Source organism: Rhea pennata, chromosome 3 (genome assembly GCF_028389875.1).
Source record: "Rhea pennata isolate bPtePen1 chromosome 3, bPtePen1.pri, whole genome shotgun sequence".
Classification (NCBI taxonomy): domain Eukaryota; kingdom Metazoa; phylum Chordata; class Aves; order Rheiformes; family Rheidae; genus Rhea; species Rhea pennata.
This window is the reverse complement of record NC_084665.1, coordinates 75,030,122-75,053,284: the sequence shown is the minus strand read 5'-3', so window position 1 is coordinate 75,053,284 and position 23,163 is coordinate 75,030,122. Positions and strand designations below refer to the sequence as shown.

The 23,163-nt window shown below is 39.4% G+C and overlaps 2 protein-coding genes across 2 annotated transcripts; both read right to left on the bottom strand.

Moving 5' to 3' along the window:
- Window positions 1–325: 325 nt before the first annotated feature.
- On the bottom strand, window positions 326–6,736 carry FAM162B (family with sequence similarity 162 member B). Its single transcript, XM_062573069.1, has 4 exons — window positions 6,703–6,736; window positions 5,213–5,324; window positions 671–779; window positions 326–424 (listed from the first exon to the last, which is right to left on the bottom strand). Exons 1-4 carry the CDS (start codon window positions 6,734–6,736, stop codon window positions 326–328), a joined length of 354 nt encoding a protein of 117 aa, XP_062429053.1.
- A 3,742-nt stretch (window positions 6,737–10,478) lies between these two features.
- Window positions 10,479–22,339, bottom strand: GPRC6A (G protein-coupled receptor class C group 6 member A). The gene is made up of 6 exons (XM_062570940.1): window positions 22,149–22,339; window positions 20,297–20,600; window positions 17,709–18,536; window positions 14,663–14,875; window positions 12,728–12,851; window positions 10,479–11,599 (listed from the first exon to the last, which is right to left on the bottom strand). The coding sequence occupies exons 1-6, from the start codon at window positions 22,337–22,339 to the stop codon at window positions 10,479–10,481; spliced, it is 2,781 nt and encodes a 926-aa protein (XP_062426924.1).
- Between the last annotated feature and the right edge of the window lie 824 nt (window positions 22,340–23,163).

Here is a 23,163-nt window from a genome sequence, read left to right as displayed (position 1 = left end):
CAAAATTTGACTAGTTTTTATATAAGGAACTTCTGTCTGCATAACAAAGCTCAAAATCAAACATGAAGGAAGGGACTTAGGGCAGATAGCAGAAATGTGGTTTCCGATGCCATACATTCTCAGGAAATTGTTTCTTTTCAAATTACTAGTTTTAATCATGTGCAACAGAGATCCTACATGTCTTTTCATAATCCTGTAGCTACTGCTGTTGTTTGACTCCAGTATGACTGCAATATTGCAGTTACCTGTTTAGCGGTAAAATTCACTTATTCACAGTAACAGTTTAATTTTGCTCCTACCAAGAGATCCAGAATTTCTTATTAAGTTATTTTGATTTTGACTCCGCTGCCAGTGCAGCCTCTTTCCGCCACTTGGCCTTCTTTGCCAAGTTCCAGCTTGTTAAGGACTCATGACGTGCAGCAGCCTGCAAAAATAAAAACATCTACGTCAGAGCGAAGTAATGCGAGGAACTATACACGTTGGGGAAAGCTACCAAAACGTGAGAGCAGCCAACAGCTGCTTCAGACGTCGGGGGTGGTACTAGTACGTGTTACCTAAGCTATGGTTAACAGTAAATTGCTGCTGTTTGGATTTGTCTATATTCTCATAGAATTCCATCGCGTCTAATTGCAGAGTACGCTGCAGGTTAACCAGCTAGCGACAGACTCACCTTTTTGGCCGAAGCAATCACAGCAAAACAGGCAACAATCGAAAGCCCAATCATTATGTAACAAGCTTTAACTCGAGCCTTGTTTCTTGCCCTGTCCAGCATCTCTGGCCTGCAATTAAAGTTATTGAAAAAACACTTCAGTTTTGTAACGATTCACAGACGTAACATCACAACTGAAGAACAGATGTAAAATTAGCTCCTAAAACAAGCATCTTTGGATTGCCAGAATGATTCCTTTTGTACTATCAAGAACTTGGCATTTTCTGACCTTAATCTATTTGCAGTGGTAAAACACCACTTAATGGGTTTGAGCTGATTCTTTTTCTTTTTTGCTCATGCAATAAATATTTGCACTTAAATATTCTGGGGGCAAGTATACTAGAAATCATACCTTAAACTCTACTTGTGTAGTGAAATTTAAATATTTTTGTACTTTTTAACAGATGGAGGGTTATATGTGGTGTTAACCAAAAGTGATAGAAGTTCCTTTGATAATTCAAAATTAACTTCTGAAATAGAACGATGATTCATCTAACCTGTTTGGATGATATCCTGTGTAAAGTAGATTAGGGATTTTACATGTATAAATATGTCAATAAAAGAGTTTGTACTGCTACAAGCTAGTGTTTTTGTTTTGATTTTTAGTCAGTTCTCCTTTGGAAAAGCAGCAACTCTATCATTTAAAGAAGACTTCTCACTATTAGAGGAATATATATGTAAATAAGAGCAATTCATGTGATCATTTTTCTTATTCATCAAATGCAAAAGTAATGAATACTGCCATGCACTGGGCTATAGTTTCCGTAAGAAATGTGTTTTCATTCCGCAATCTTAATTTGTACAACTCTCACTTAAACAATTTTAAGTTTTAGGAAGTAGCAGTAGGCTGGATACTTCTGAGAAGCAGGACAGAAAATCTCCATCTCATTAAAATTTTCACCAAGCTCTGAGCTCAGTTATTTTCTGGCAATGCTGGTTTTTAATGTTCATTGCATTTCTGGCATTAACTACAATGTTGGCTGTGTGCTATTTTCCAATTTTTTTTTTTTAACATAAAGCATGTTGGGATGCCTTGTTTATTTAGATTTAAAACTTCCACATAAAGAACTTTATTTTCTGAACAAAGAACTTGTAATCTGATACCTTCCCCTCCACTCCCCCCCAAAGTAACTTTACCTTTGAAGGGCACGATTGCAGTAGGAGACACAAAGCATGCTTTAATTTTTATAGTCAAAGCCCTGACAGAGGAAGTCTGTAATCAGAATCTGAGGACTGCAGTGCTTCTCTCCCAAGGGCAAGCCTGACGTGCTGCCTCCTCCTCACCCCAGCGCACACGCTACTGAACGGCGGGAGTACCGAGTGTGCTGCAGGTGACTGACAGCGCTTACCGCTTAAGTAACCGTTTCTGTATTGTACAAGGGTAAGTGCATTATCTGTTACAAAAGCCACGCAACAGGCTGGCACGTGACACCATTAATTTAGAATCCATTTGCAGCCACAAAAGAGAAAATACAGATCTTATTAGGCTGGCTTAGTCCTGTAATTACATCTCACAATGCACTAATTGAAACTCTTCTGAAACAGATTTTCACTTTCTCCCTGCTTTCTACCTATGCTTTAAGTAAAGCAGACCTTATTATGTTTTTCTTTAAGCACACATTAGGGCCTGTATTACTTAAGCCCTAATTAAGACTCGGTCTGGCTAAACCTCTGCTGAAGTCAGTAACAGCTGCTTCCCTCCTCCCCCCCCCAGCGCCTTCCCTCTTAAGAAGATGGAGAATAAGGACTGCAGATTTGGCTCTTGGTACAAAATATCTTCCACAGCTAGATTTTGTTCACAGATAACAAGATCTTGCAATCTTAAAGCATTTTATTGTAATAGCTAAAGTAATGACACAATTCAGCTAGTGTTTCAAAATTGGCTTCTTTTAGTATATGGTGATTTATGAACTTCAGGGGTTTTTTTGCTCACACAAAAAGCAAAAAGGGGTGCAGGTCTCTTGTCAGGCCCGCTACCACACAGTCAAACAGGTGATTTGCATGCACGTATGTATGCACTGGCAAAGGGTCTGCGTTTTTATGAACACCTCTCATTCATTTCAATAGTCCACTTTTTTTCTCAGTCAGATCCCTCTGGCCTCCTGACCCTGTCTAAACCTTTTTCTAAGGGAAGAGAGTGAGATTATCATACGGTAAAAGAGAAGGGAGCATTCAGAAAGCTGCTGTGATAGGAACAAAAAAATAACAGAGATGATACAGGGTATATTACTGCTTGATAAAGCTCAGTATGCTACTTGCACTGGACTTATCACTCAAGACAGGGACATGTTCTAATGACAGAAAGCACAGCGTCCTAGGGAGAGACAACACTGTATCTGCCATCCAAAGCAAAAGGCAGCAAGCAGCAATACACGCACTTCAGGTGCTCAGCAACTCCCTTGGGAAAGAACAGCAAGTTGAGGGGAGCAGTGGAATTAATGGATCAACCAGATGGGGAGGCGAAGACCATGCCAAGTATTCAGTTTACCTTGGATCTGCCTTTGGAGGGTGATGTTTTTCTCACCACCTCCTTATCTATTTTTCCTCAAACTTTTTTTCAATCTATAGTAAGCTGTAATTTGTATATTATAACCATTCAGTGAGTGTCAGTTCCTTTAGAACTGTTTGTGTGCGCTATAAACAGAAAATATTGTTTACGGATAACATCCTTTTCTGCTTATGTATTAGTAACAAGTGAAATAAATAAATTAGTATATAAATGTAAATCAGGATAACTACTTAGAATTGGATAATTCTTACTCCTGGAGACTTCTGTAAGGAATACTTTTTTTTCTTCTTAATCTATAGCCAGCAAAAGATTCTTCAAGTCACAAATAGAGATAGGAAAAAACACAGCCCAGAAAAATGTTCAAGGCTGATATATTTAAATTTCCATATTAACATAGATTTTTAGAAATTATCTTCCTTTGTGGGTTCACAGTGGCAACCACTGTGTGTAAGTCAGTGGCAACCAATACTGTCTCAACTCAAGTTCCTTACAGTAGCATTATCTTCTCCTTAAACATCTTTAAAAGTGTAACCTGATGATAAATAAGCAGTGGAGAAGCCAACACAGCTTCAGCCAACAAGCCGCTAGAGTAAGCGGTACGACAGGTGAGGCACAGAGGGTACTTGTGCTTCCTAAATCAGGTGTCACAACCACGATACAGGAAGACTTTGAATGTTAAATAACAGGATGAGTGAGTATCATTGCTAGGAGCACTGGTGTTTTTGGCAAGGCAGCAGGGCCAGGCAGGAACCTTCAAAACCAAAAGCTGGGGCTGATGCTTCTCACAGAGACCAGGCTCTACTGCAGTGCTGATTAGCAACACCTCTTCTGTAAGCATTTCCCACCAGCATTTCCACTGATACATTTAAACGCTAATCTAGCGAAGTAAGACACTTTTGAAATACTGTTGGCTCTCTATCCTAAGAAACCACACCAGGAAATCCCAGACAGCTATTCACGCAACCTGCAACTGTCAAGAATCGAAGCACCTAGCATGTCCAGGAATCACACTTTAACAGTTCATTTCCTTCCCTTGAGCTCAGCTTTCACTTCTCGGGAAGATGCCCCAATCAAGCCAAAGGTAAGTCTAGGATGGGTATCTTCAAAACTCCATGCTCATCATTTACAGCAAAGAACTACGTACAGATTCATAGGGATGAAAACAGACCGTGCAAAAAGTAAGCTTGGTATTCTAGCCTAATGGTAAACTCAGTTAAGTCCTAGGTTCTGGAGACAACTTCTAGGACTGCTTCTGTCTTTTTTTCCATTGACTATCTCATTCAGAAAAGCAGAGAAAGTCCTAGCTAGATGAGTACTAAGTACAGTTATAAGAATTACAACATACAATCTTTTAAAATAAAACAACACACATCTACATGCCATGAGACTCCAACCCTATTAGAACAGGCTAGCTGTGATCTGAATACACCTACAGGCATAATCCCTTCTAGGGCTGTGTACAGAGGTGTTGAATTCCCACCAGCTTTGGCAGGAGCTTGAAAAGGAGCTGTTCAGCCTCATCAGGACACCAACAGTTGCAGGTGCAAACAACAATGACATTACAGGCCAATGAAAAATTTCAGAGTAAAATCAGTAAGGCATAGTAGAGAGTACATATGGTGTCCGCAGCTGCATCAAGGTTTCAGGATTCAGCAGTGCTCCTTTCTGCTCCTAGATATCTTTCCACAAAGCTACACTTTGCTTCGTAAGTGAGGTCTGAAGGCAACAGGAAGGGAGTAGGGAATCCCTATCCAAAAAGGCAGTAAGAGTCACCAAGAAGCCCTGAGCACTCACTCTGTGCAGAGAAAGAAGGTCACTGCATCTCACTGCCTTTTACAGAAAAACCTTCTGCCCCCCCCCTTTTATTTTCCCCTCAAAGTTTCCAGTGTTGTAACTACTCACTGGGTCAAATCCTACAGAAAAGTTTCAGATTGGGAACACTCCACCTCTTTCGTTTCAGCTCTGTTACTCTTAGGCAATGACAGCACACTCACGGGATCCTCGGCGGAATCTCATCTTCCGTCTTGAAACGGCCGGTCCAGAGGAGGATTTTTCTGTCAAACTTCGAGGGCTTGTAACTTGCAGCCACCTTGTGAGCCTGCTCTGCTAAAGACCAGAGGGGGCAAAAAACCAAAAAAAAACCAAACCAAAACAAAACAAAACAAACAAAAAAATACCACCGCATCACACCATGCACTAGGAGCGAACAATAACCAGGATGGGAATAACTGTGGAAAGGGGGAAAAAAATATATACATATATATATATATATATATATATATATATATATATCCCTTCTTATTGCCCATCCCAGCTGCTGGAAGAATAACTAACTCGGAGGGGCTCGACGTCCAGGTCTCCTCTCTCTGCTAGGCAGAGTTGACCCTCCGCGGCGCCAAGCAGCGGCCCCGAGACCCGCCGCGCCCCGCTGGGAGCCCGGCGGCGGCGGCGGCAGCAGCCCCGCGGCGGGCGGCCCCCGGCCCCGGGGGGGCTCCGGCGCCCTTACCGCGGCTGGCGGCGGCGGCTCCCCGCGGTGGCAGCGCGGCGGCGAGGCGGAGGCGGGCGCGCAGCATGGCCGGGGCAGCAGCGGCGGCGCGCAGGGTCCGCGCAGCGAGGCGGAGCAGCCGCCCCCCCCGGGCCAGCAGCAAATCCGCGCGGGAAGGCGCTGCCCTGCCCGGCGCCGCCGGTGCTCGGCGCTCGGCGCCGCACGTGGCTCCTGTCCGAGCTCACCGAAAGCCGCAGCGCAAAGCAGGAAAACGGCGTTTCTGGGAAAGCGGGGCGCACCGAGGGCGGAGCGGTTTGTATAAGTTAGGGCTGCGGCAGTCCCGCGAGGCCTCTGGGCGCCTCGGCCGTCTCCTCCCGAAGGAACTCCCCTACGAGGTCTCAGGGCTTCAGGAGATAAGTCTCCAGGTGTTTTTTTTTTTTTTTTTTTTTTTTTTCTGGAGGCCGTTTCTGCTATTCGCAAATAGCTTGACCAGCGAAGCCAACCTCCAGGCTTCTCGCTTCACCTGCCTGGCAGTTGAGGCTTCCTATCGCTAGCCGTAACGCGTGAACGTCGAAGCACAACACTGAAACGTCAAAACTTGCCAAAGAAACACGTGGCCTGGTTCGGCTTCATTTTTCAGCGCAGGGGGGACTTAGGCCTTGCAACGCCACCCGGAGCATGTCCATTTCTCCCCCTGCTAGAAGGTACTGACGAATTCTCCTGATACACTTTTCTGCTTGTTTCAAGTTAAAAATATTTTTTGCTTTTTTTCCCCCCCTCCCTTTCATGTGCTGGATAGAGTACAGCTTTATTAAGAAAAAAAAAGACAACTTTTGAATACAAAAAGAAGAGAAAAGCTACATTAACGAAAAGATAGAAAACTCTGCACAGAGCATATATTTAATACATGACAGCCTATGCCAGCATGATACCAATGACAACGTAACATAATGTTTCAACGGAAGTATTTTTGAGGTACCAAACAGCAGATGATTTTACGTCTGTTAACCAGCTTGAGAACGTTGTGCGGCATATGGAAAACCCTGTTTCATACGAACGGGTCACTAGGTGGCAGCTTTTAAAAAGTCCATTGCAAATGAGAAAGCTTGAGTGTTTGTAGCCAAACCACTCAGTTAATTATTTTCAGCAGCAGAGCCTGAGGTAGGCGACTTTTTCTGATGGCAGATTCTTGAGCAGATATAATCATAAATTTTCCACCAAAGTTTTTTTTAGCTTCCTTGGCACTATGAACTTTTTAAAATGTTGTTTGGACAACATTTCATTCTGGAAAGACTTTCAATAAAGCATTTTCTATGAAATAAAAAAGCCTCGTGTTGATGTTTTCATAATTGAACATGCACACTTTTCCATTCTGAAATCATCAAAATAACAAAATGTCCTTATTAGTGGACATCAAAGCCATTCCAATCAATTTAACTCATGCCAACTAAAAAAAAAAAAAAAAAAAAAAAAAAAAAAATTCTCTTTTAGAAAAAAAAATCTTTTTGCAATTGAAAATTTTTCTAAATAGAAAAATCTAGTTCTCGCTGGGATCTGTATAAAAGCTACACACTGCCTTTCTGATGACTGTTTAATCAGAAGAGAGAACATGCTCCTATTTGCACACACACAGCTGTTCTGCCCTGTTTCAGAGTGGTTTGGGGGAAGAGCAGAAGCACCAGAAGAAGTAACATAGAGGATAAAATAGGATTTATGGTCTAATTGTAGCCCTTCTGCCTTTGCTTTCTTCCTGCTTGAACAGAGAGACTGTGCAAGTCTCTCTGTCTCTGGAGATACACCTGCAAGGGGTAGGTAGCGATAACGTGGCTTGGGCTGCATTCCTGAAAGTACTGCATCCCAAATAATACTGCTATTTGCTAGTAATTTTGATAACCCATAGATGCAGAGTGATGGGATAGCTCTGGCAGCTTGTGAGCTATATTACTTCTCACTAGTGCAATAGGTTGCAGCTGCAATCAGAACTGTGGGGAAGAAGCCTAGAGCTCAGATAAATAGTCCCCAGCACTGCAAGAACTGCAGAGCATAGAACTTCTCTGAAGCTTACGGGCAGATGAGATGTGTGAGCAGTTAGAGCCCCTGAATCTTGAGGAACCATCATTATACCTTGGAGGAGAAGACTTGAAAAACCTGGTGGCCTTCACAAACTTCACTCTTTCTAGAGATACTGTATAGTGTTCAGTATCACCTTCAACTGCAGTTGTTTGTTATTACTACAATGAATGAAACAAAATCCCAAAGGATTAAATAGCCTTACATCTGGAACAGCTTCCCATTAACCTCCAAAATGGAATTTTCATGCTTGACTTCTCTGTGAACAGTATCATATTTGGGGACAGAGATATAAAATATCAAGATAGGCACATATATCTGTGAGCGCTATCTTCTCAGTAAGAAAGCAGATCACTGGCTTCTTGCAGGCAGGGCATTTAAAGGCATATTTAACACAGCTTGGTACAGTGTCCTCTTTCTCCAGAAGTGTTATGTCCTCTCAGCTACTCCACTGACTTTGCTTTACATAGAAGACCTGTGTATCTAGAGAAGCAGACGTAGCATATAGGAGTCATTGACAGAAGGGACTCAGTGGCACTGCCAAAGTAGACAGTTGTTTACATGTAGTGGAGAGACAGGAATGAGACATGGGATGTATTTAAAACTAGATCAATGAGAACAAAACTTCTCTTCTTGTTTTTTTCTTTCTTTTGTGCCTGCTAATTCATGCTCTCCCCTTGAAATTCAGCCATATGTTATGTCTTTCCCCAAAGACCACCTTTATCTGTATACTTTCATATTGTTGTTATCACTCCTGTTCTTCAAGATACTTTCCTCACTGACCTATAGGTCAGTGATTGCCTATCATACTTGGCTTTCAGCCTAAAGGACATTTGCTTGTAAGAAGCACAGACATGTACTGGGTAGAAACACTGCACAGGTACAGGTACTGCTGCTATTCAAGGCCAAATCGAATTTCAAAGGGAGAGATAAGGAAATTAAGTAAGCAAACTCAATTTTAAATAGCAACATTACTTTAATCATCCCCTTTCATGTTCAAGGCATGGTATACTTAACAATTTTGAAAACACCAAATACAGATACAATATTCCAGCCAAATTAATTTTGCTAACCAGCTTAGTGCTGAAAATCATTGTACATTGTAAGTGGATTTTTTTCTCCTTTTGGAGACTTTTATTTTGCTGCACTGGCAGACAAATTTCAGGAATTTTAACCTTACAATACCTACTAGTTCATATTCAGAACAGTACTTGTTAACAACTGATACATGAAAGCATTTGGTGCATAAACCTTCACTCCTTTAATCAGCTATAGAAAATAAATAAGTACACAAATCTGTATGTAAATCATATCCTTGCCATTCAAATTACTTTAAAAACGTGCCTTCACAGATACATGTTTTTATATACACATGTCTACATGTCAAAGTAATTTCATTGCTTGTGTCTATCATTGAAATGCAATCTATAGCTGTTTTAACCAAAATTTAAGTAGAAAAGGCACGTAGATATGGGTCAAAAAATATAAATAGAAATGATAGAAAAATAGATATATTGTATGTAACAATAATACAATGTGTCTGTGTGATGTTACAATTGCTGAACTTGATTTTTACCTGCCACAACATCAAATTATTCCCAATTCAAACAGAAGCAGAGGCCAAATTTAAGGAATTAGTATTTTTTTTCACATTATCATGGCACAGAAGTTAAAATAGCAAAGCATAGTTTCTGTGTTCCCGACTATTGGCTTTATGAAGGCAGAAAGGTATTCTTCACAGTGCTGGACTGGGTCTACATATCAGAGCTCTGGCAGCGCAGCACTGCTCCTTAGGTTTTGAAAAAACTATTTCCATCTAGCCCAACTAGAGGGGCAGAGCCCTCAGGGCAGCTGTGGCTTTTCCAGGAGAAGAAAGCCTTTGCCAAAGGCTGAAGAGAATAATTATACCTTATGAGGTGCAATTTCCCTCAAATATGGGGGGGAAAAAAAAGGAAATGAAAGTACCTGTAATCACCACACTCCAGAAAAACCCTTCAATTTTTATATAGACCTGAATCTTTCATTCATTATCACCCTGGTGCATAGAGGGAACTTTAAGTATTGCTGTGGCACTTGGCTGGAACAGGGTATACAATTTTAGGCACATGTATTGAAAATAAAAAAAAAAAAAGAAAAAGAAAGAGGATTCTCCTGCACCAGGTGCACAAAAGGTTTACTTTTGGATGATGGGGAGAGTGGAAAGCCTATCTTAAAAGTGGAGACTAAAAGACTGGGCTTGTTTAGCTTAGCAAACAGAAGCTAAGAAAGGGTTCTGTTTCCTTGATAAAATATATACAGGTAAGAAGATGAACTCCTTAAACAATCAGGCACCAAAGACACAAGAGCACGAGGGTATAAACAGTTCATGCCTTCATATACGTGAGGAATAAGAAGAAAGCTGCTAGCTCTTCTAATACTTCTACCACACTCCCCGACTCCCTTTTCCAGTAGGTTTACATGAGCAGACAGCCTGTGTCGGGATGGAGAATGAAGGGGACTACCAAGCACGTCTGTAAGAGCGGGGGCTGGACTCTGTGACCGAGGAAATCCTTTCAAATCTAGTAATGAATAACTTTTTAAGTATCACAGGAGATGGCATTTCATGCGGCCTGCTCTCTTTGGGGAAATCAAAAGGAAAGAGATCTACAAGAGAAGTGGCTCACTGAAGTGCCTCGTTTATCTTTGGGCTTTTTAGTGCTACCTGGTCATATGCTGGACAGTCTTTTCCTGGACAGTGTCCTTGTTGTACTTTTAGGAAGAACTTCCCCTTTTATTAGTCTCTGCCCAGGGACCTGAAAATGGCAGTTTCCATTTGCAGTGGTTTTCGCAGATTTACATGAGCCTGCAATGGTAGCTCGGGAGCTGGAAGACTTTGAATCCAAAGAAATCTGACTAACAGCAACACTGCCTGCACTCTTGGACGAGTAAGTGTAAATCATTTTGAGAAAGGCAGATTTTGTATTTGTTTCTTGCTTATAAATTATGATATAGCACTTAGGGAGAAAAGTACAGCAGAGGATTCCATAATTGGATATTAAAACAACAATGATTTCAACTGCTGGAAGGTATTTGCCAAACGTGGTCGCATAGACAGGGATAAATACAATCCAGGCTATAAAGTAAATTAGCATGCCGAAGGTTATGAATTTAGCTTCATTGTAGTTCTCTGGTAACTTCCGACCTTTAAAGGCAAATATAAAGCAAATGAAAGCGAGAGCAGCTATGTAGCCTAACATAATCCCAAAAGCCACAATAGAACCCTCATTACATTCCAGAATTATTGCTCTTGGAATTGAGAAATTTTGTTTCACAAAAGGGGTCCTAAATATTAGCCAGCAAGTGCATATGATAACTTGAATTCCAGTGCAGGTGATAACAATGGGAAGAGGTTTATATACACATTTCAGGAAGTTCTGTAGCTTGGGATCAAAGCTGAAGGCTAGTAAAATTTTTAGTGACTTTATTAAAATACATGAAATGCAGAGTGCAAAACTTATGCCAAAGAGAGCTTGCCTTGTTTTACATTTGAATTCTGTGGGTTCACCTATGAAAAAGGTAGTGCTTAAAAAAATTAAGAAGTGGCTGAAGAGAATAATATAGCAGACAGTTAAACCCCCAGATGCCTTTACAACTGGTGTATTCAAGTTTTTAGTAAATATTGCACTAACTGCCAAAATCAACACAATCCCCAAAGCAGAGAGGAGGAGGAGAAAAATAGCAAACCAGTCAGTCCAGCTGAGGAAGTGGATTGTCTTTCTGTAGCACATAGTACTGTTCACAGGAGCCCAGTAAGTTTTGTTTTTACATTGGTAGCAGTAATCCATATCTGAAAATGGAAAAGTAGAGGTAACTTAGAAAACCGAAGTAAATAAACTACAAAGCAGATTATCATGGCTTGAGATACAGTAGGAATGCAGGATACTAAAAGAATATATATGTCTGATCACTCCTGACAATTGCAGTTGCTGTCCAGATGGAGGAGCTGCAGGTCTGTGGTGGCAGTGGCAGGAGGCAGAGGATGGTGGCCAGGATGCCCATCTGCAAGAAGGCTCTGGGCACCTCCAGGGACAGGAGGGAGACTGGGAGAATGGCCAGAGTCCCAAAACTGTCTTGATCACTTCTGATAGGTGACCATAACCTGGTCAGAGCTCTGGTGAACTTTAACTGAAACTTGAATAATGACTGGAAATGAAATCATTGGATGTCATGGTTTCATTTGGTTTCTTTTGCTCACCTATTGCTATAGGAAACAATATCTTTCTCCTTGCAGACAGCTTTTGGAATATAATAGTAAGGGTAATCATTGCCCTAGTTTATGCTTTAAAAGGCTAATTTTGCTGTAAAATTCCTATTCACCGATATGGATAAATTTTGCAAGTATTTGCATAAAAAAGATACAATTTAATTTCTTTCTGCTCACTAGCAGGATATTCAAAGAACATTCCACTGAAGAGTTCTTAATTATATCTCTCTCTTCCACAGTTAACCTTCTCCTTTTAAAAACATTATTCAAACTATAAGTGAACCAGTGGTAATGTGCACATCAGGTTTGGTTCTAGAAAGCATCATTGTACAGTCACATCAAATGTCTTAGTACTCCCAGCAAAAAGACCAAAAATACAATGATAGGAAGAATAAATAACCCTTGTACTTCCACTGAACTGGGTGTACTGCAACAAGACACAAAACATGGGACAGCCTCAACATCTGGAGAGAGGACAACACTAGTCAACTGGAAAATCTAATTGCTTTAAGTTTGGTCTTCTAAAAAGCATTTAAACCAGATTTTATATGCTGAATGCTTTCTTCCCCATCATATTTGGAAAACTTGACATAAACAAATATTTTAAACTCATTCTGAAGTGATACCCAAGTTTGCCAAGTTACATTATACACAAACAAAACAATTCTATTGATCTCTAAATAAACCTTTATTTGGATCATATTTCTTTACCTGTTTGATTGCTGTAATGGTTTTCTGGGCAGTAAACACACTCATAGCAGCATGTGTGTGGACTTTCTGTAACCTTTTTCATCTGTCCTGGTCTGCAATGCTGGGAACATGTTGACTGAATCTTCTGCAGCATGCAGAGAACAACAGAAAAAAATCAACTAAAGCACAACTAATCACTAAGAACAAATTTATTTTAAAAATTTTAAAAGAACAGATTTATTTTAAAATAAGTTCATAAATTCTATGACCTGCACTCTCTTTTTGCAACTTAGAGGTCTTTTAAGGGAATCTGCAAATGATGCCAAAAAAAGGCATTGTAGACTCTGCATTTCTCATATGTTTTTCCACACAGTCAGCAAACAAAAGGAAGAGGAATTATCTACCTGATAATTTTACAGCTATTAGTTTTATTTTTGGCCCAAAATGGCAATCAGTGGAATTGTCTATACTTTTAAAATCCTAATTTAAGTATCTGATTTAGCTTTGAAACTGGACTTTAGACTGCTGAGGATCAGATCCAAAGAAAGCACAGAAGCGTCTGATACGGGACTTAAGTGGAATTTAAGTGACTGATTTCACAGCTGAGTTCTTAAAACCCGGCTCAGTTGCTCTTAACCACAGGGGAGATACTTTAGTTCTGCAGGTGCTTCATATTGCAGCTCTGAAAATGCTCACATTCAGCAGCATACGTCTGAGTCCTGTCAGGATCTGGAAACCAATTGGTATGTCCAGGTCTCCTGAGAGGTTTTTCTCTGCCTAGCAATGTCACAAAACAACTGCCATGCTAGCAAGGCTGAGCTCCCCACTAGTTTAAAGCCAGTAGTAAAAGCATTTGTTAGCGAGAAAGGTGTGAGGGGTCTCGGAGGAAATCTGAGTTGTGTTTCCTGGAGGATTGTCTCGAATGCCAGGCTATCAGCCTCTGTAAATGAGGGACTTTCCATCTTTCTTGTGGCCATATTTGTACCAATATGATTTCAGGAGTCATTGTCCAAAACGAAGCACCATGATGAGCTTGGTGATTAGAGCCCTTTCTCAAGATCTGAGTTCAGGCTCTTGTTCCAAAGACAGCTTTTGTAACATAGAAAAACAGTTCTGAGTGACACTGCTAGTTCTGCTCTCCCCAGGATGTAGCCCACAAGCAGATGGAGATACTTCCTCACCATCCTGGGCAGTGCCACAAAGAGGGAAAAGATTCCAAGTCTGCTCCTGTCCTCAGCCTTTCTACTGGCTGAGTCCACACCCTGAGACTAGCGTTCAGCCAAGCACTCGGTTAGCCTTCCCTTTCCCATTAGTGATGAATACTTGGCAGCACAGAGCCACAGTCAGTCACAGCTGCAGGTGAACCAGCACATCACTGGTGCACAGATGATGGATTATCTGTCTGGAACTGATTGGACTACCCATGAGTCCTGTTTACCCCAGTGCTAGGGCTCCAGGTGAAACCACATGCCTCATCGCTTGTAGTTGTGCTGACTCCAGGGCTAATAGAAGTAAATAAGCAAAAAGCACCTCCCTTCCTATTTTTTTTTCTTTTTTGCGGTAAAGTGACTATATATGAGTTTTCATGTGCATAAATTGGTGGTGTTGTGTACAAAAGAGGACACTTAGACATAGACATTTTCTGTTTTAAAACACTTCAAGATCCTGGAATAGTGTCCTTAGGACAGACGTAGTTTCTGATTTGTTCATCTTAGGAAACCTCTTAGAGCATTCTGAACCTATAACTGAATTTGAAAGCATAGAGGCTGCTTACAGGTTAAAGTACTTGCTGAATGAGCAAGGTGGTAGAATATACCCAGAGAGGATTTGTCACTTAAAGAACATGAAAGTACATAAGAGATCTCTAGCTGACACATACTTCAGTTGCAAAGCCCAGATGGAGAAGGAAATATATGAAGCAAATTTCACATGTTATGCCAAAAAATTAAAGGTTACCTTTAAGTCCAGAAATTCCTTTTCTTTTTCCTCATCCTCAAAGATAAAATAACCTTTCTCTGTGCTATATTCTGCCATAGTGGTGATTTCCATGTGGCCATCAATTTCTTTCCAAATATATACATCATAATTAGTGTTCAAATCTCCTTTGGAGTCAAACTTCATTTCTTTGTCATCATCAAGGACTGTAACTTTTTTAAGTTCTTCAAGGAGCTGAACATAGATACAAGAAACAATAGTATTCATCAGTATCATTTCAGTGTGGTAAAATCAATAGTCTAGTGTCTGTACAATGATATGAAGTTAAAAAAGAAAGAGAAAAATGTTGCTTTTTAGGAGAACAAAAATCTTAAAATTAAAAGAGATCTTTGTAATTGTTTAATCTGGTTTCCTACACAGAATTACATTATTCAGGTAAACCTATTGGTCTTAAAAATCTATTACTCAAAAATGATCATTTCTTAACTCTATGTAATGTATACAAACACTTACATTAATATTTTTCTCCAGCCTGGGAAATTTTGTTACAATGATGGGAAAGAAAAAGTTTTGTTTATCAGAAACAAAGGAGGCCTTTCAGAAGTCCCCTTGTTGTAAAGAATTACCATGAACAATGTTACTGCAGTTATTTTATTATGCCTAGAGTAGATCTGAGCAATGTTTGCTTCCAGAGCAAGCTTCTTTAGGGCATCTGGAAATATCTGCTTTAACATTATTTTCAGCTGTGACTGTACTGTAACTGATACTGTGGATTGCAAAGAGAGACTCAGAACTGTTAGATAAAAAATAAATGCCAATTTACTCAGATGAAACAATATACATCACAATGGCAATAGATAGCATAGCTGTATTTGATAAATCATATGAAATATCAAAAATAAAGGTGTTTTAATCACACAACTGTCTAGCTTAGTATTGCAACCCATTCTGTTCTTCTTAATAGGGTGAAATTTCTCTCTCCCTCATTGCAAACAGCCAGATCAAGAAGTTCCATGTAAATCTAGAAAAGGACAGGCTAAGGCACATATAACTCACTCCCAGCTCATGGGGAGACCATAAGGGGACCATTAGCCACACTGGAGCTTAACTGGAACAGCAGCTTTATCCCTTCACAGGCATAACAATTTTAGGCAGTAGGGGTTAATTAACATGAAACTAAGCAAGTGTGATGAATGGCAAAAATTAACTGCTCCATTTGAAAAGCTGACTCTCACATAGACCCTAGTTTGATAGTTGTAGCATTTAAAGATGTTGCTAAGAATATCACCTTAAATGGGTCTGGCATATACAACTGAGAGGAGGTGTCATTATTTTGAGAATTAATATACTCTTGGTGCATCTCTATTAATTTATGAAGACCCAAAGTGTGCTTCTACTTGGTATCTCATCTAAGATGAATATGCTGTAGTCTTGTGGGACTGAACTGGAAACTTTTTATTCCGTATCTCCAGTCAAGACATTTAATCTTTCTCTACCTCACTTCTCCAGTTTATCTAAAAATATGGGAACAACAGAGTTTTTTGTATACATCTTGAGCTTCAGAGAGAAAGCGCTAACAATTAGCAACATTATGGTTTAATCAGTGAGTATTTTTGTAAAGGCTGTAACACCAATGACTGATTCTTAGGATATAGAGATCTGTAGTATGGATTATTTTCAAACTAAACTTTACATATACCCTCTTCTAGAGGGCTTAGGTTCAGTGTATAGGAAATGTATAATGAAAACTGAACCATGGGGGTTAATTCTCTCTTTTGATTCTCTTTGTGAGTTCTTAGATTCTTAACAGGCCTCTTAATTTTGATGGTTTGGGGTTAAATTCAGCTGTGATGTAAATGCAGCTCCATAAAGTTGCATCCCCTGTAGAGCAGTCCTGAATTTGTCCTATCTCCCTTTACAAATTTATGCAAAAAGTTGATTGTTACTGTTTTTCTCAAAATCCCCTATCTTGGTTTGACCTACTCTGACCGAGGATAAGAGGTCAGAGTAGGTCAGAGTTCTTCAGTGTTTGTTTGACTTTTAAATGAACTTTTGTTTAATCCTCTGAGTAAAAGTGTGTAAAAGTGAATACTCCTGAGCAGGTTCTTGGGTAAAAGGTCAGGTCAGGTTTACATGTCTGATTTTTCCTGTTCTTTTCCCACCCGGTACCATTTTATTACAGGTGTGTTTTAGGCAAATACTTCACCCATTTTAAAGATGTATGTCTAATTTTCCTACTAGTTTCAGTTTAAATCAAGACAAACACACTACAGAAGAGTGGTCTGTTGCATTTCACTTTCAAGTGAAGATTCTTCATAGAGGAAGGTACCTGAATTCAGACAAAATGGGCACAATCACTGGAGAGGGAGTGGCAAATTGAAACACTTTGGTGACTTTAGTACTTCTGTAACATTCCCAGGTACCAATAGCACTCCTTGCTGACTATTACTCAGGTTACAGCAACAGTACCAACCATTAGAGGTTGATTAGTATCTTAAGACAGATTGACCATACAGTTTTGTTCTCTCACACATGACTAGCTAGTAAGATGTTCCAGCAAGCATCCTGTAGACTGACTTCATCCAAGCTGATGCCTACTCTGCTGTGCTCTGTGAAGGTGGTAGGAGCAGATGTTAGCACAGCTAATGAAGCCCAGCAGCTAAATATCTCTTCTGCATCCTGGAGTCATGTGTTTACAGCCATTGCTGTTGTATCCATACAGGAGGAGATGATGAGTGTGAAGTTACTCATTATTAGATAGTTGTCGGTGCCCCTGGACACAGCTGGGGCATAGCACTAGAACCTTCTGTGTCTACGTGGGTCCAAAAAAATAGGAGACAAAATTTGAGCCTAGTTCCCCATACTGCAGCAGTGAGGTGCTTCTGCTCTGGCACGTAGTCTGTGGTGTTTCAATTGGCTTATGTAGTAGTGAAGAAAGGCAGGAACAAGAATTTAAAAAACATCATTCAGTGACAGGACTAAGGTAGTAAATCCAGGAATGTGGGAGGGAAAAGGAAATGAAAGTCATATACAGAGAGAATGAGACCTGAAAGAACTGACTTCATACCTCCCACGGAGTGAAAGCCAAAGGATCCTTGCAGTTTCTGTCTTTGCATTGCCCCTTAATGGCATGAGCAATGGCATGGACTGCAAGTATTGTACTGTGGATAAATCCTGGTTCAATATTGGCAATCAAAAAATTGTCTCTCCAGACCTGATGTTTATTCTCAACATTTTGCGTCAGATTCTCTTGGAATTGGTTTGAAATGCACACTTGAAAATCATAGTACTCCAGGTGTGCACAAACTGACAAAAGCATAATATATTCATGTAAAAACTTGTTGTTTTCAATGGGCTTCTCATGAACAGTTCTCAGAAAGTCATGAAATGTGGATATGTTTCCACTTTTAAATCCAAATCCCACGACAGTTCCCAGCTGTTTGATATTGGGAATTGTACTGATTTTGACTGCAGCTGACCAGTTATCACTTGCAATCCAAATTTTATTTACATTCTTCTCAACTGCCTTGTTAAATAGTTTGAGTACATGGAATTGTCTCATAAAGACAACAATAACATTTACTCTGGTTTCCTTGACAATCTTCTCAATTGCTTGATCAACTTTGGCGTTAAAAGTGTTGTCAGAGAGATAGGCAGGCAGCATTTCTTTAAAAGCTATACAAACGTTGTTTGCCATGGCCTGGACCCCAAAGCTCTCCAGAGCAAAACGCCCGTTGTCATCATCAGTGGCTATCACTCCAATCCAGTTCCACCCAGACTCACAGATTAAGTGGGCCATTGCTCTTGTCTGATAGAAATCACTGGGGATAGTTCTTAAGAAGGAAGGAAACCGGATTTTGTCACTGAGGATTTCAGCAGATGATGCAGGACTGACCTAGGATGAGACAACAATTCAGTTATGGAAGCTGTTTGCTCCGAAGGAGACCAAGAGCACTAGTCACTTTTGCTCTGTCACTCAGCATGACCCAGGGCACCTTCTCCCATGACTGGGCATAAAGCAGGTGCAGACAAATGGATGGGTTTCCTCACCCCAGCTATTAGGATGAAGATAAATTCCCAACACTTTTTGCTGGTAGCCATCATTTTTGTCCTCTTGCACCTAGTTACTTTAGTGAAGGCTGAGTATACAGTCTTTCAAAAGGGGTATGACAATGATGCTGGTATAAGAATTTTATTTCAAGGTGTTTAGATACCATCAACCTTCTATTCAAAATCATATTCAAATCATTAGAAACATTCAAATATTGTTCGAGTTATTATTCAAATGACTGGTAACCTTATATTTTGCAGTATTTTTCTATCACTGAGTACGATAGTATGGTTCATCCATTTTCTCTCTAAACTTTAATTGCTATATTATAAAAGTATCATAGTCTGTTGAAAGAATCTTCCAGAAGAAATAATAACCAAAACTACAGTATATCATAATAATTCTTTTATATAAAACATTTGCTAACTTTTTCTTGTGAATGTAGCTAGGGAAACATAAGTGGAAAAGTGTTATTTAAATCTATTTAGCTTTTAATCCTTGTCTATGCTCTTTTCTAAGCTTTCCAAAATGAGAGACATCTGTCATAAGGGGATACCAAGTCTTAATATTGTCAGAAGATTATAGATGCTATTGAAGAGAAAAATCTACTAGGTCACCTTTTCCATCCCCATGTCACAATGCACTTGCCTTTCAACTGAGTTCAAGTGTGGCATTTTAATTTAAAACCTACTATATCTCCTATGGTGGAGCCAGAGGTCGTAATTACTTCCTACCACTACAGAGGAGTAGATTCTGTTATCTTAGGTCTTTTGCACATATTTGGTTAGTATGCTGCTACTTCACAGTAAAGGTAATTTACACCGAATTGCCACTGGGATGTGCAATAGTGTGGACGTGGTTTTACTTCTCGGTATCACATTCTGGCCAATTATAAACCCAGCTCTTCCACAAGAGTTGTGCAATCCACAACAGCAATGTAAGCCCCAGCCTAAGTGCAAGCGTGGGACTGTGCTCACTGTATTATTTCCTGTTAAGAGACAGATCAGAAATAGGGAAGAATATTTTGTGATGGTGTGGATCCAGATCTATATTCCTTCTCTTTTACAGCTGCATGAAGAATAAGGGGAGTAAAATTGTCTTTTAGAACAATATTCCTCACTTCCTGTGCATAGTTAGAACAGACCAGGACTCCCAAATCCAACTTCTCTCAGGCAAGATAGAATTTCCAAATTTCTGGTCAAATTAGATTTTGAGTTTCTTTCAGCTTGATATAGACTATTATCATATAATATACTCATTATCAACACAGGCCACAGCACTGGAGGTACTTTAAAGTAACTGACACATCCATGTGGGATTAGCAGATGTGCTACAGGACCTACAAGAGACCAGCATCATCCTGGAAGAGGATGTGCTCATAGAGGCATGTACCTCTAAAGAGCACTAAATGCCTTTGTTTAGGCAAGTGAATCAAGCGCTCCCTTTGGAGTGGAATCTCACCCCTCCTGACGACCTTAGGCTGAGTCAGATCCTGCCCCGTAATAGACATGTGACTGGCAATCCCTGTAATCAGAGCCACATCTTCTTCTAACTCCGGTAAATTTGTCCCTCTGTTCAAAACGAAATCATTCCCTCGAACCTACCTGTGGGATTAGTTGCAAAGCCAATAACCTTGAAACTGCCATTGACACCTCAGAGTAGCTGGCTCCAATGACTGCCTTAATTCTTGGTATGTAGTCTGAATAGTTACATTTGAATTCTACAATATCCTTAGAAGAATTGAATTTAGACAGGAACCTCAGAGCAGATGCCATGGCTTTTGTAACTTCTGCACAGGTATCATAGATTTCATAGCCCAGAGTAACGCCAGATAACAATGTTGAATTGTTGATCATTTCAATAGCATGTATCATTGCAAGTGTCTGAAGAAAAACTTGAATTTCAAAGCTGTCAGGAAACACAGAAGTTTTATTTTAGATAAACATATTTGGGAACAAGGATGAAGCAAAATCTGTTTTGAGTATATCATTTAGAATTTGTCAGCTACTGAAAAGAAATGACAAGCAATATATTTTTTGTGATTTGCTTGGGTTTTTGTGTACTAAAAATTAGAAATCATGTATTTTGCTCTCATCTGAATTAAGCAAATCAACACAAAAAATTAAATGTACATAAATAAAAATTGCTGTTTTGAAAAATAAAAACAGGCACTAAAATCCAAATTTACATGGTAGATGAAAATTTGCAAGTTGTATCTTCAGGAAGTATCTGTTAGAATCAGTAGGGCTACTCCAATTTACTCTACTTGGTCCAGTAATCATTTTTTATTAGATATATTTGCCTTCACCAAAGATCTGAAGCAAAGAAAAGAAAGAACTAAGCATTTCTGAATAGAAGTAAATATTTCAGAGGTTGAGGCTTTCTAGAGGTTCCATGGAGATTCCTAAAATCCTCTCTAAATCTAATTAAGTTAATAGAGCTATTCCCCTTATCTCCAGTGGATGTTATAATATGTTCCTTATCAGAACTACAGTAGTACAAAGTATGTGCAATACCACCACCAGTCCTCTCAGGCAAGGTTCTCTAAAGCTTTCAAAGCTTGCAAACCAAATTAAATTTCATATGGATCTGAGACAATATATGACTTTATATAAAAATGATAGAAGGCTTACAAAATGACCAGTTTGGTCATCATTTTGAAATAAATTCAGATGGATATCTGCATGTCCAACTGATCATTAAATTCACAGGTAGGATTAAGTTGGATCTAAAATTCAAATGAAACTTTATGATTCGTACTTACATTAAAACTAAAGATGATATATATTTGGAACTTCTGGTTTAGAAATATTAATTATTTTTAGAAATATTTAAAATAAAATTCATTTCCTTTGCATTATTTCCCCAAAAATATTTAAAGTACAGTAGTTATTTGAAGTAAACAAAATAAGTATTCTGATGCATAGTCTAAACCTGAATGTTTACATGATATGGTGTTTGTACAATCTATCCTATAATATAATGCCACTATTATTATTTGACTACAACCTAGTCAGCAAGGTACTATCATAGATTTCAACTGGTTTGTCCTGTGAGGTGAGAGTCATAAGTGCTTAGATAAAACAGAGCAGTAGAGCTCTGTCTCTGTCCAGATCATCACAAATATTGAACAACTGCACAGCAGAGTACTTCAGACAAATAGCAACAAATCAGCATTTACATGAAAATTAAATGAAAAAGGTTGTTCAGCCCAAATATCCAAGGTTATATGATTACTTATGAAGAATGAGATAGAGATCAAAAACTCATTTCCTTCCGTAGGCAGCCACAGCATTTTCTACTGCATGAATTCTCTGCTATGCACAATTTATTTGATATCCAAGATCTTTTTAAGATCATAACTGAAACAGATTTTTGTTGCTATTAATATGAAATGTATATGCCAATGTCAGTGTTCCCTTCTTCGGTATATATGTAGTTTACAGTATTACTCACCTAGCACAATTCTGAATTACTGGCTTGATGGGATGTTCTTCTGGATGCATCATTTCATTATGAACTGCAAACAAGCCCCCAATAACGATGTCTCCTGGAGAGCTGGCGCCCACAAAGTCATCAGTATTCTGGCAAGAGTAGGCAATATCCGTGATCACAAGGCAGGGAATCAAAAAGCTAACTAATGCCATGTTTCTATTTCTCTTGCTTGCTACCAGCTTTAAGTCAATTAAGCTCGCTGCAGTGCCAACAACACTGTTCCTATTTCACCTATAAACAGCAGCAAAGGAAAAAGGCTGTGCTCAAAGTTAGTCACACTTCACAAGGTATTCATATTTGCTCAACTGGCTGAGGCTACTTCATTGATGCTACTAAAGCAACGCTGTCACCTAAAATGTGTGGGTAGAGGTGTGTGAGAGAGAAGAGGGCGGGAAAGAGAGAGATGAGTTTAAAAGGAAATGTTGGACATAAAATTGGTTCTGCTGTGTTCAAAGATTATTCTACTTTATATGAAACACGTGGCAAATATTTTGGTATAAATCTTGGCTTGTTTTGAATACCTTCCAAATGAGTGCAGTGTGAGAAGAACTGATCATGTAACATGCTAGTAATACTTTACTAGCAACCATATTTTAAAGGTATGGTCCAAAAAAATATAAAAAAGACACCCTTTCACTACAGTGGGCTTTTGATCAGACTCTGATCTTAAAAAAAGAAAAAAAAAAAGCTATCAAAAGTTTGCATTTGTCTCAATCCTTTTCTTATCATTTTTTTACACAAAGATTTAAAAAACGGTTTGGATAAGCTGATCTTAATGGTTTTGGTGCATCCACAACTCTTACTAACTTCAGTGGGTTTAAGATCTGGTTCTGTACTACAAGCCAGGCTTTGTTTGTTGCTTGCCAATCCAAAAGATGAAAAACAGTATGAAAAATATAATATAGATCCTAATTTTTTGAAAGGATAGAGTACACACTCTTCCCCCTTTGACCAAGGACACCACTACATGTGGTGG